The following is a 14,031-nucleotide window of genomic DNA, read 5'->3' as shown; positions in this document are numbered from 1 at the left end:
CCAAGTTCACTACTGATAAACATTCCTGTACACATTCCTTCTCCTTCATTCGGTGCCCGTGCTCTTTCTTTGAGTGCATGCTGCAGAAATCACCAAACACCGAAGCCCAGTTGTGCTGAACATCCAAGGCTGATTCTTACCAGTTGTCTTCTCAACCGTTTGTATCCCTGCCGCCCCTCCCTCCTCTCCGTCTCATAGCAAGTACGTGTCCTTCACGGTACATTCCTGACTTAATGTGCCATCTAGCAACTTCATACAAGCCAAAACATCCGTGGCTTCTTCACAAGGCTCAGGTCTGGGTGCGCTCTCTAAAAATATCACCACAGTTTGTTCATGAAGAAACCCTGTAATTGTAAAGAAAACAGAAAAATGCACATTTTAAAAGGATAATCGTAATAATTTGCGTTGGGGTGCAAAAACAACCAAAACTTGTCGACTTGATTGACTTGCAAATGTGTTGCCTCCAGGTTGAATACAGCAGCTCCATTGTGAAGACTAACGTCATTAATTCAGGCGAGCCAAGAAAAGGTTGCTTTTTTTTGTCCTCTTTAGGGTTTTAAACATGTTCTTTCCATGGCTGTGGCCCATCAACCTTTCGTTTCCTCGCAGCGCAGTACCTCGGGAATTACTTTTCATTAGCTTGTGAATAGACAAAGTTATTTTTTGCATGAAACCTTGACAAATACCCCAGGGCGTGGGGAAATCTTTGTGGAGGGAGTATGAAATTTATTTCGGCTTAGATGATTCAGCGTTTATTACATCACCCTACAGTGAGCCAGATCTATCTATCTATCTATCTATCTATCTATCTATCTATCTATCTATCTATCTATCTATCTATCTATCTATCTATCTATCTATCTATCTATCTATCTATCTATCTATCTATCTATCTATCTATCTATCTATCTATCTATCTATCTATCTATCTATCTATCTATCTATCTATCGATTAAATTCAAGAACAAACAAAACCTTGCTGATATGGAAGGAATGTTGATCAATTTTGTGTGTGTGTGTGTGTGTGTGTGTTTGTTCCATCAATTACAGCCAGTAGTGGGCACCTCTAGAAACTGCGCCTGTACAATTGTGCAACATTCAGACTTTAAACAGCTTTTTTCCTTTAAAATCTTTCACTGTAGTCCCCCCCATCATAAAGATAATGGAACATGCTCCGTGGGCAAACGAGTCTTGCAATAGTGCGAAACAGTGAGTCGCAGCCCAGACCAGGAACACGTAAACCGTATCGCACTGGTCAACCAGTGTTTGCTCTGTAAATATAACGCACCAATGACAAGTGCTGTAAATTCAAATTGAGCTCATATAATTTTGTGTCTGTTCATTATACTCAAGGTTTCACTTCGTTTTGTGGTGTTGCCTTAGTGTGTGCGCGTGTGTGTGCGCCTATGTGTGGGTGTGTGTTTAAAATGGTTAAAGGTTGGAATGAGTGTTGGTCTTTTTAATCATCGATGTAAACATCCCACGCAGACATCTGCACAGATCTGTGTCTTTAATTTGATGGATGTAACACAGGCTGGAGGCATCGAGCAGTTTAATTACTCACCATTAATGTGGGTTCTGTGCACAAAAAAACACTGTTGAACGACTCCCAATGTGCTTCTGTTTCTGCACCGGCCTTCCAGAAACTGGCACACTGGTTATTACGCAATTCTTGAGCATACTCCAGCTCAAATGTGCACTTTAATTGTGCAACATGATGCAGTTTTTCTCCGTGATATCCCTCACACTCCCATCCTTCACCCTCATCAGCCAATACCATGTCAGCAGGGTTCCTCCCCTGCTCTAATAAATAGCACTGGGGATCAGGGAGGGTCTGTCTGCCTGACTCTCCTTCCCTCTACAGTCTCTCCTCTTGCTTTAGACTCCTCCAGTGTTGTGCGACCATGTCTGTTCGAGCTGTGAAGACCACCACTCTGTCCTCCGTGTCGACCTCCAGGGGCCCGTCCCAGGGCTTCAGCAGCCGCTCCTTCTCAGGCTATGGCGGCTATGGTGTGGGCGGTGGCAGGCAGAGCTTTGCTGTCCGTAGCTCCTACGGGGGACTGGGCAGCAGTGGAGCTGCAGTGGGCGCTGGGGGGTTTAAAGTGGTCGGTGGGTATGTGGCTGGTGGGGCTGGGAATAGAGTAGGGGGACTTGAGTGTGGCTACATAGGTTTTGGAGGAGGTGTAGCAGGTGGCATGGGGAACGATGTGGTGGCCCCCATCACGGCAGTGACAGTGAACAAGAGCCTGCTGGCCCCTCTGAACCTGGAGATCGACCCCACCATCCAGGCGATCCGCACCCAGGAGAAAGAGCAGATCAAGACCCTGAACAACCGATTCGCATCGTTCATTGACAAGGTGAGTCCCCGAAAGATTGATCTGGAGAAACCGCAGATCTGCAGACCTGCTGATCTTTCCAAAGGTTGCTCCTACTCCAGGGACCAGGAATTCCACACGGAGCAGATAAATAACCAGGAGAACCTCAGAAAAAAAATGATGCTCCCAAAATAGCTCAAAATGTCTGCTTTCAATATGATCATTGCTTAAGTATGTGGACCTGTATGAATATGTCCTCTGTGAAACTGTGGCCCAGCTGCTCTGAGTCAAGCCTTATCCCCTCCACATTCTGCTCTCAGGTGAGATAACCACAGATAAGAAGATCGGCCCCAAGTCTGAGTGCTGAGTGATTTTGTGCATGCACAGATCATCCTGAAAGTTGACAAAGGGCCAACCTTCTGGTTTCATTCTTGATTTTATGGCTTCTGTAATTGGCGCCCGTGTAAATACTTAAAGGAGGTATCAGGGTAGGTTTGCCTGAGACGGGCTGGTTAAACCCTGAGTGGATCGGCGCAGTAAAATGTTTTAATCTGAGGTAGAACAATGCCCCATTTGTGAGACATCAGGGCCAATGCAGTCATTTTCATTTACAGTGGTATAAATCAGACATTTCTGAAGGGGTTATCTTATCGAGCGGAGGGTTGAACCCTTCTCCGCCTACAGGTCAGGCAGTTGAGACAGAAACAGAAAATCAATGAGACCCACGGCTCAGGCAGATCCTTCAGAACGCCAGACAAAGCTCGACCCCTGTCCTCCGCATACCATCACGATGCGCCGCAAAGCTTTTATCATGTTTGCTGAATAGTATAGCGGGGCCTCACCCAGGGTTAGAATGCAGAAGAGTAAAGTTGTAGGGGCCAGAGTTGTAAAACAGAGCCGCCTTGTCTCATTCGCGAGGCACTGAGGTGACACTCGGAGTCAGCTGGACGTTCGATCAGACATTTGTGGACCTTTGTGCTTTGTCACTCCCACCTGCATCCTTATGTCCCCCCTCATTAGGTTTGTGCAATAAATATACAATGATCCCAAACATAAAATATAAATCAGGTGTGATGTTCTCATTTCCACATTTCTTCTCTTTTCGCTCAGCAGGTGCGGTTCCTGGAGCAGCAGAACAAAATGCTTGAGACCAAGTGGAAACTTCTGCAGGAACAAACCACCTCCCGCTCCAACATCGACATGATGTTTGAAGCCTACATCGCCAACCTCCGAAAGCATCTGGACAACCTGGGTCATGAAAAAGTCAAACTGGAGTCCGACCTGCATCACATGACAGACCTGGTGGAGGATTACAAGACAAGGTGAGTCAACCCCTTTTTGGGATGGTGAAAACACACAGTCACTCTTTGTACTTTTAGTCTTTAGCTGCAAAAACTGAAAAAAGGTTAACAAATGAATCATTTAGCAGCTGAAACACAGCTGGCTGTCAGTGTGGCTGACGAGAGAGAGTTCGAGGCATCTTTGACAAAGGAGAAGGTGCGTTTAGCGCCACCTGTTGGATATAACATGCGGTTTCACCAAGTCTCTAATCCTAAGCCGCTGTGCAACATAGAAGAGGGTTTATGCTGCCCTCTAGCGGGCAACATACCTCACTGCAGGGTGTGGTAAATTTGTTAGTTAATGGTGGACACCTTAAACATTGACACAATAGCTATGTCCTAGTGTGTCCTAGATTTAATTAAAACACAATAACATTATAATCTGCACCTCTGCTGCTTTTGTTTTTTCAGGTATGAGGATGAAATCAACAAACGTACTGACTGTGAGAACAACTTTGTCCTCATCAAGAAGGTCTGCTTGAGTCTTCCCACTCTTGATAATGTTATTACGAACCTACATTCAGTCTGTTCTGCATAAATATTTAGTATTAATAAATTAAATATTAATCCACTAATCCATCCATTTATCAGTACTATTTTATTTGCCATGCAGGATGCTGATGCAGCTTACATGACCAAAGTGGACTTGGAAACCCAAGTGACCGCCCTCTCTGATGAGCTCGACTTCCTGAGGCAGATCTACGATGTGGTATTCAACTTTTTCGATGTTTCTCTCCACATTTAGCTGAGTAGCGCCTTAAAACATAACTGGAACCACTTCCTCTGTAGGAAATCCAAGAGCTGCAAGGCCAGATCAAGGACACGTGTGTGGTGGTGGAGATGGACAACAGCCGTGACCTTGACATGGATTCCATTGTTGCAGAAGTGAGGGCTCAATATGAAGACGTCGCCAACCGCAGCAGAGCCGAGGCTGAGACGTGGTACCAGACCAAGGTGATCCATTAAAGCCTTTTTCTTTCATGCAATTTAAAATGATGAACTAAATATGGATGCTACCATTATTAATAGTGTTCCTGGTTTGCAGCTTAGCAGACAATCAGATATCAGTGCAATTATAGAACATGACATTGTTAATGATCAGGTTTTCTGAAGAAACCCTGTCTAATCTCATTTAAGACATAATCTCCTACATTAGTGCCATAAATGTCACATCATTAAGATGTTTGCAGCAGTGTGGAGAGACAGACAAACTGACCTTCGGAACCTTTCCCTGTTCTTGCTGAATCGATGTAGTCTCACCTGTGTCTGTGTATCAGTACGCAGAGATGCAGCAGTCTGCAGGTCGATATGGTGACGACCTGAAGCTATCCAAGGCGGAAATCTCCGACATGAATCGCCGGATCATGAGGCTGCAGTCTGAAATCGACATGGTGAAATCCCAGGTGAGAGCGGCAGGCTTCTCCTTTTGCTTTTCACTCATTTCCTTTAGTGTCTGAATCACTCCTGATTTAAATGCATATTTCAGAAAAACCACCTGGAGGCTCAGATCGCAGAGTCTGAGGAGCGCGGGGAGCTGGCAGTGACGGATGCCAAGCACCGCATCAGAGAGCTGGAGGAGGCCCTCCAGAGAGCCAAGCAGGACATGACCATGCAGGTCCGCCAGTACCAGGAACTGATGAACGTGAAGCTAGCTCTGGATATCGAGATCGCCACCTACAGGAAACTGCTGGAAGGAGAGGAGGACAGGTACAGGCTGAGGCAGAAGGGCTTCACTGGGGAAGCAATTTAACCCTTTCCTTGCCTCCAAACATCCAATAATATCCTTCCCTTCTCTGCTTTCTTAAAACAGGCTGGCAACTGGAATCAAAACCACCGTATCCAAGCAGACGTGTACGTTCCAATTTAATTCACACTTTTTAAGGAGATAAAAAAAACAGATACAAGTGCAACTATTTTCTGAGGTCTGAGGAGAGGTTAGGCCTCATTTTCATGAGTCAATGATCTGGATGGCAGGGCTGGGTTAGATCCTGCAGCAGGATGAAGTAGAAGAGCGAGGAATGTTTTAATTAGCAGAGTGAGAGTGATCTGCAGGAAGTCTGAGGATCAGAGCGCCACACCCAAGTTACACAAACAAAACAATACAAAGTAAACATGGAAAAAAGACACAACAGCTGTGAACCAAACTGTCAAAGAGCGACAATGCGTGCAGACGACAGAGGTTTTATTATATTCTCTATGTATTTTTATTACAATCCTTTACAAATGCTGATGCAACAGTTTTGCACTGCTTTATGAACGTATGATGGAGGAGAAATGTGAATTTGAGTTATGATAAAGTAACTCAGATCACACAGTGGGGCCCATTTCACCCGTGTTTTCATTTCTAACTGTGCAGCTATGAACTTCAGTGCTTATGGACTGGAGAGCTCCCGCACCCCCTCCTACGTTAGCTCCTCCTTTGGGGCAGTGAAGATCAGCGGAGGCCCCGTCTCGGCCCAGGAGGCCACAGCGATGGAGCACATCAACAAGACGGAAACCAAAGTGATCAAGGCAGAAGGAGCTCAGAAAGAGGAGCAAGTAGCTCAGGAGGTCAGTGCGGCAGTGGAGGAGCAGACCTCTGAGGAGAAGCAGGAGCAGAAGCAGGAGCAGCAGGTGGTGGAAGCTGAAGCTGTGGTTGAAGAGTGAAGGATTTAGGAAGATGCACATCTGTACTGATTCTCTCATCATTGGAATCTGTATTCTGAGTTCCTCGTTTACGCTTCTTATGGACCACACGTTTAAACCAATAGGCGGCGCTGTTGTGCGTTTTTCTGTTTTTTTCCCCTCTTCGTCCTAGTGCACATCAGCCCGTGTGGCCCAAGGGTCAACACACTTCCTCAGTAGGTTCTGCTTGGCCAGCCATTAAAAAAATCAAAAACTGAAAATGTTGTTTTGTGTTCTGATTTCCATTAACTACCCACAAACTTGAGATTGTTTCTTATATGAGGATTTCTTCTACAAATTCTCACCACTTGTTGGACAATCATGACCAAGAGATTAGAAATAAGAGGAGGATATAAGGAGAGGCAGAGTAATCAGACCCCAGGCCACACACACACACACACACACACACAAACACACACACACACACACACACACACACACACACACACACACACAGGAAATGTTCTAGGCTGTTTCAGTCTGTGGAAGTTGTCATTAATGACTTTTAAGTATAATAAATTGAAGGTCATGCATTCCTTCAAATGTCATCAAATGTCACGTCCTTCAAAAACAGCTAACTTAATCACGATATAAGGAGCTGAGGAGGGTTCCCACCCTCATTCAGAAGGGCACGAGAACTTTATCACAAGCCTTGACTTGAAATATGGGTGGTGGTGCCACGCCCAAGACCATGCAGCTGCACAGAATTCCACAGTCGCAGCAATTCTTCTGACTCTGCTGCACACACCCTCACACACAAATGCCATTTATTTGCAGAATGTTGCTCGAAACTGCAGTAAACAGATTGACATTTATTGACAGGTGATTGATAGCTGATCAAAATTGCTGCTGCACGCAAACAGAATTAGATCAAGGAGGTATGGAAAAAGACACCGAAACACCAAATTTGAGGAAGAGTTAACAGGCAGGCCAAACACCAAAACTTGACCATGTATCATCCTCTTTTACTTTGTCATGCAAAGGAATTAATTAGCGAATCAATTTCCCCTGCAGCCACCCACAAAGTTGTTCTTTAACCACTTCAATGTCAGTCCTAATGCTCTCCAGTTCCCAGCACTGACACAAGGTGGCAGCACTTAAAAAACAACAACATATTTGCATAAATCTAAAGAGAGAAGATGATGGAACAGAGGAAAGCTAAGCATGTGTGTTTGCTTTTCATTGCGCCACATCTTTACTTGTTCAGTTACGCAACATGTTTCTGCATCTATTTGTTTTCTACTTTGCGGTTGGTTCTGTTGTCATGTGTCTCACCACTGAGCTGTTCCAATAATTTGCGGGTTTATTCCAGTTACACTTGCTGTGCTCAGCATGGCATCAACATTATGCTCTTAAATACAGAGAACTACAGACAATTTTCAACAGGCAGGTTATTCAGAGTAAGATGTTTTATTGTCATGTGCACAATGGAGACACTTAGTTACACTACATATTTTTGACAACAGTCCTGTCAACAAACTCAGGTTTCAAGTTGCACGCAGACTAAATAAAGATCGAAATAATGTGAAAAAAGTTGCCAATAACCCAAAACTTTCCAATATAGTTTTGCAGAGAAACGTACCGGTGAGTTATTTACCTGATGCAACGTTTCACCCGTTGAGCCACTGAAAGTGACGCCGAGAGTCTTGCCCTGTGGAGGAATCTGACCCGACAACCTCTGCCTCACACAGCAAAAACACACACATTTCTCTGCTGCAGCCACAGACTCGGCTGTTCAAAAGGATTAACTCATTCATTTCTGAAAGGTGCATTCAAGGCCAAGTGTCCCGTTGTCCAGATATTTGATGGTTCGGTCGATGCAGCTCGGTTGCCGTGTTCGCTGTTTCGAGTTTCAAAACTTCTCTTGATCTATGGCTCCTTTATTAATAAGTTTGACAAGTGTGGGGCCCATATTTAATCCCTGATAAATGGACTGTGAAACAAAATGATAAAGATCCTCTAGTGTAAACGTGAAAAACTGGGCGAGGTTGTGATCACAAGAGTCAAACTAAGAAAATAAAAAAACCCCAAAAAAACAACAAACCCTTGGCAACCTGGCTGCAGTGATTGATTGATGTGCAGCTCTTCCTACTCCTCAACCTGGTGGTTGACATCTCTGGCATGCAGCCACAGGCATAGAGTTTAAAGTTTTATTCGGTTCAATGGGGCTGTGTTCGCTGCCGCAGGCCAGAAGCTGGCTCCAGGAGCCGTACAGATGAACTGAGTGAGCACCTGAGGGTAACATGGCTGCACCAGTGCAGCTGTTGTAAAGGTTTTCCTTTCATATGCTACAGAAATCCAGTTTTAACATGTAATGCATGAGTGAAGACTTGCACGGCAACTTATATAACATCCAATAACTCATGCATTACATAAGTCGATAGTCTGTAGGTGACGGGGAGATGGGATATTTTCGCACCTACAGATTTAATTTGAAGTCACATTGATTAGTCAACCAGCCCAGTAGGAGTGCAAACCCTCCACTCTTACTGGTTCAGTGGTGACTCAGTACTGGGAGTCCCACAGAACCATTCACACTTCAAACAGGAGATAAGTCCGGGCTGCAGCGAATGACTCCCTTGTTGAAGGTGATTTAATGGAGATATCTACTCGATTAAATCATTAGTCAAAGGTGGCAGTTGGGGCAGAACAAGGCCCAAGTTGAAGAAATTATCTGGTACTGGCAACATCGGCTGATTAGAAAAGAAAAGAATAAACAAAACGGAAAAAGAGCTGTTCTCTCGGGCTGAGGAACAGGTCTGAATTCCGGAGATTATGGGCGGACACTACTGACAGATGGAGGATCAGGATTTACATAGAAAGGAAGACAACGTATCTCTCTGGATGTCATGTTGAGGAGTGCCAAAATTCTTGTTAAAACCAAAGTTTGCGACCCGCTGCAGCCTCAGCACTGTCACTGTCACTGTCACTGTCACCCACGCCTACCGAGCCCTCGTAAAAGAGAAGCTATGCAGATGCAATAAAAACAGTGCAGCTGTTATTGTCACCGTTCCACGCTCCTGCCAGGACACCACCTCTCCCTTCTTCTCCCTGTCAGGTGACCTTTCTACAACCAGGGTCTCTGAGGTTGCTCCTTCTTTAAGCCATGGTTAGGCCGGACATGAACTTTTCCTGAGTCCAACGTCTCGAATTTCAAGATTTCTGGTGTCTCTTTGCATAGTTCGGACTCAGGTGGGCACAGAGCTGCAGTCGATTTACGCCGAGTGTGGAAAATAACACAAACCAGTGAAACAGCAGTGTTCTTGGCAGAGGGAGAGCTGCAGATTTTCAGACCACAGTGCACTCCAACCCTGTGACTGAACCTCAGTAGTTTAGCTAAATAAAGGCCTCCGTCTCTATGCTCTGGAGACTTATGGATGCATTCGTCGGTGCACGTTCGTAGGGTTGCAACTGGCTGTTCTTCACTCAAGCCCTCCCGGGTTGTGTCAAATGCTGCGTCTCATCTAAAGGTCTAGACATGATGGGGTTATATCACACCTGCAGAACCTTTCCACCATTGGCTAGACTGTAATTTATGGACGCAATCTTAAAATAATTAGGCAATGTTGCCAGAAATCTTGGCAGCATTTCGCCTTGACTGCTTTTGTAACCCCCCCACTGCTGTCAGAGCCCCTGTCGATGGGCTCCAAACTGACCTCTTTCTTGCTTTTGCTATTCCCTCTCATAGTAAGGACGTCTTATCATAGTTTTATTTTTATTGCTTCACTGTTTATCCTCAACAGTTCAACAGTTGCTTGTGCAGCATTTTAAGTGAAGAGCGGCGGACTTTAAAAAGTCAAAAGCAAAAGTTGATGCGATACAGATGTTACAAGAACTGCAGAACTTTGAGCATTTTACCCCCTCGGTCTGGTTTTTATCAGCTGTCAGATCATATCCATCATCACCCACCAATACTCACTGACAGGTTAGTCGACTTCTGCTGAACATGTTTTTTTGTTGTTGTTCATGAGAGCTGGTTGAGTCTGGCTCCAAAACAAATCTACACTTCAATCAGACCCGATTCCAGAGAAGCAGCATCTGGGTGTGGTGACCTGAATAGTAACCATTCATACACATGCAGATACCACAAGGGGCTGGATCAAGTATTTGACTATGAATGTTGCGTAACAATGAGGACTGTGGTTATAATCATTCCCGTTATTGGTTCTGTTTCAACTTTATCTTCAAGGATTTCTTGCAAATATGTAGACTTGTGAGTAAGTAAAGTTGGAGGTGTGGATGTGCTTTTATTTCATTCCTGGGGTATCTCTGGTGAGACTCAGCGAGGAATGTGCAGGAGTCTGCTCGAGTTCCCCTGTGCAACAGAATCCTTCTCATTAAATACGTCCAAGCCAGAATCACTTTGTGTTTGTTTATCCACTCAATTTCATTTCGAGGAACAACTTTGCAATCACCATCTGCCGATGTTGGCAAATGTGGTGTGCATGTGAGATGTTGCGTAATTAATTTGAGAGAGATGATCATGCTAATAAGATCAGATTTGGGGGGGGGGGGGGTTCAGCTGTCCTCTGAGCTCTAAAAAGCTCTTGAAACATGACATTTGTGTGAGTGAGGAAGAGTAATTACCTGAGATGGGTGAGGACACCTGATGAGAGAGGGATAACCACGGGACAAAACACATTCATTCCAGTTTTAGACTTGATCTCATTTCGTAGGTGTGCACGCTGTCAGGCTGCTCGTTCACGGCAACATTTAAAACCCCCCCATTACATTTTATTGGTTTACTGTTAATCTCTAGAGTCTTCTCTGGGCTCGGAGTGATAGTTTGACATCAAACATCCGACATCCCGCTAGCTGTTGCTCATCGTGGGTTAATGATTTTGAGGCTGTTGCAGAGCAAAAAGGGTGTGGTGGTTCGGTGACACACTCACTTTCCCCTCCCTGGCTGGAGTGTGAAAAGACGAAAGTTACAAGTGTGTCTCATTCTCAAATCCTCTTTTTTCTTTATTTAAATCGAGGCAGGAGTTTCACACATTGCCACATCATAAAAATCATAAATCAAAAGCGGCGCATAAGTGACTCTAATGTGGACACGTCGGCCCTGAAGCCGAGTTAATCAGTACGTAATTTTCAGATAGTGGTTGCTAAGTGACACGGCAACAAAAACATACACAGGGTGCTACGGTGCATATCTGTGGTAGAACGTCATGGTGTGGGAATAAAATGTGTCACAAAACATGGAACAAAACGCTGTTGAAGGATTTTTATTCACTGTTTCACAGTTGAAACACCTTCCTGCCTGAGCTTTGTGATCGGTGTAGAATTGCAGCCCGTTTCACCGAGAGCCATGAGGATTCTCAGGGGAAAATGAAACTTTTTATCTTGAGGTGACTCACAGATATCAGAACCGTGAGATACTATGAATGAGCGGTTTGGGATTGTTCGCTAAAGAGACATTTATGCTGCAGTTATTTTGGTAAGGCCCTCCTTTTACAACTTTTATTGGCGTCAATATTTGAGGGAATTTTTTCGTAGAGACGACAGTGATGAACATCTGGGTGGGGGCCAGTGCACACTGGGGAATGTATTGTAACTGTGGGGCCTGTGATAGGCCAAGAGGTGGGTGGGCGGTGGCCTGCTCAGGAATTTGATAGCCGGAGGCAGAGCTCCTGCTCAGACAAGTTTCTATCTGTGCTGAAGTGACTTTTCAGCACTAAGTCTATAAGCTGCAAAGGCAGAAAATAATGGAAACTTAATAAAGTTATCAACAGGTAACAGGTGAAATTATCTTCAAGCTGCAAAAAAAATATTGGACAGTATGAAAGTTATAGTCAGAATCTTTGACAAACTGCAGCAAAAGTGGTAGTTGAGGTCCAAACGGACAGTTCTCAAAGTAATAGCAGTGTTTAGCTTTGATGGATAGCTTTCTGGTATTCAAAAACGGGTTATTGGGCGTATATTGTAGTGGTCTGAAAAGTTTAAGGTGTGCAGTTTTGCCTCGTGACCTCGTGCGGGAACTGATATTGTCGAGTGAAACAGTCACACCAGGAAGCCGGCGATTCGTTACTCTTCATAGATGAGATGCTAATAATGATCTTTCTAGTCTGATGAACCTGTGACTCATCCTGTCTGACTGTGCCAGAGTTCCCATGCAATAGTAAATCTTTGTGTGTTTGGGTGTATCTATGTGTGTGAGTGTGTGTGGGAGAGAGTAATGTGTTAAAGTCCAAAACTGTAAAGTGATATCTCATAGTGACCTTTTAAGCCATCAAGAGTGGATGGATTGGAAAAAGGTGTCGAGAATGTTGACTTTGCTGCTAATTGCAATGCAGCTAAGCGTGTCAGTCCCAGACACTCACACACTTTTCATTTTACACCCTTAATATCACATTCTCTCTCCATTTCTCTCTCTTCTCCAGCGTTCACATGACAGTTTCATGCATGGCGTGGGGCTGCTGTTGTAAAGGTGTGTGCGTCTCCCAGGTGGTGGGACAGTAAAGATCACAATCCAGTCCTCGTGATTGCGGTGTACACACCCACAGAGTCTACGGGGACTCCAAAACCAGCAGCGTGAGGTGTGTCCCTTGAACACACAAACACGGAACTGAGTTTCTGCCCAGAGAACCACTTTGTACATTCACATCTGAAAAGATCATTTCTGTCCTGTCTGTGCATGTTCGAAATTAGCTGAGTATTTGTCTGAGGCGTTTTGGTCGCTACAGAGTCTCACAGCCAGTATGACAGTGGGACTTTGTCCTGGCGGAGCTGGTGCACCACACTGTGCAGCGCACACAACCCCACTCGCAGACCAGTTGAACCAGTCACAACCATGCCTGTATTTGACTTATGTTGGAGCATTTTTTTCAACAATTAAGGGTAATCCTTATCAACGTTCTGCAGTATGTGAGTATCACAAAACTAGTGCTCAGGAGGCCTTTTGGTTGAACTCTGACCCCTGAAGTATGCTTCCAAGCACAAGTGGTGAATGCAATGACCAAAGGGCACTTGGGAATATAATCCATTAACAACTTTAGCAGCATTTCCAAAAGCTTTGCGACACTTTGCTGAAGACATTAAGCAAAAAAACAGCAACTGGGAGGTGAGTCAATGTCTCTCACAAGAAAAATGTCATGACTTTCAGCTTTTCACAGCTATTGTGGGAAACGTGCGCTCCACCCAGATATGATGCACATCAGAAATGTAGGTGACTGGACCGACGCCGTGGAAAATGAATAAATAATTTGCTAAATGCACTTTTATCATGCTGGGAGAGGGCAAAAAGCAACTGGCCGCTCCCACGATATCTGTTTCGGAACACTTAAAGGGAATGTTGAGTTAAGAATGTTAAACAGGCAACTACATTAAAGCAAACAATGAAAAAGTAAATTACCTCAAGACATAGGAAGCCAGAGAAAAGCCGCAGTTGTTAAACTGGTTTCAGCTTCTGAGGCTAATAAAACAAAATGGAGGAGAAAAAAGAAAAAAGCCACAGACAAGGAGCCCTTGTGAAATGAGGAAATTATGAGCGAACGATCAACCACTTACACGTGTAAATAGCTATCTAGACTACACCTTCATTCTGATCATTCTGCACCGCTACTACAAAAACTATTTTGAAGTTTGATGAGGCTGCAATTCAGTTTCAACAATGATAAGAATGAGCAAGAAGGGAGTCAAAATCCTCTGCAAGAATGTGCAAGAAAGCCCAGAGCAATATGCGAGCGTGTCTTCTTGCACATGCACCGAGGACA

At 44.6% G+C, this 14,031-nt stretch overlaps 1 protein-coding gene across 2 annotated transcripts; it reads left to right on the top strand.

The window, feature by feature from the left end:
* The first annotated feature begins 1,797 nt into the window (after positions 1 to 1,797).
* On the top strand, positions 1,798 to 6,540 carry LOC497187 (keratin). Of its 2 annotated transcripts, none has more exons than XM_011614225.2 (9): positions 1,798 to 2,357; positions 3,426 to 3,637; positions 4,067 to 4,127; positions 4,269 to 4,364; positions 4,445 to 4,609; positions 4,933 to 5,058; positions 5,142 to 5,362; positions 5,466 to 5,506; positions 6,012 to 6,540. In XM_011614225.2, exons 1-9 carry the CDS (start codon positions 1,905 to 1,907, stop codon positions 6,299 to 6,301), a joined length of 1,665 nt encoding a protein of 554 aa, XP_011612527.1. In that variant the 5' UTR covers positions 1,798 to 1,904; the 3' UTR covers positions 6,302 to 6,540.
* Positions 6,541 to 14,031: the final 7,491 nt, after the last annotated feature.

Source organism: Takifugu rubripes, chromosome 19 (assembly GCF_901000725.2).
Source record: "Takifugu rubripes chromosome 19, fTakRub1.2, whole genome shotgun sequence".
NCBI lineage: Eukaryota > Metazoa > Chordata > Actinopteri > Tetraodontiformes > Tetraodontidae > Takifugu > Takifugu rubripes.
This window is presented reverse-complemented; position numbering and strand designations above follow the sequence as displayed.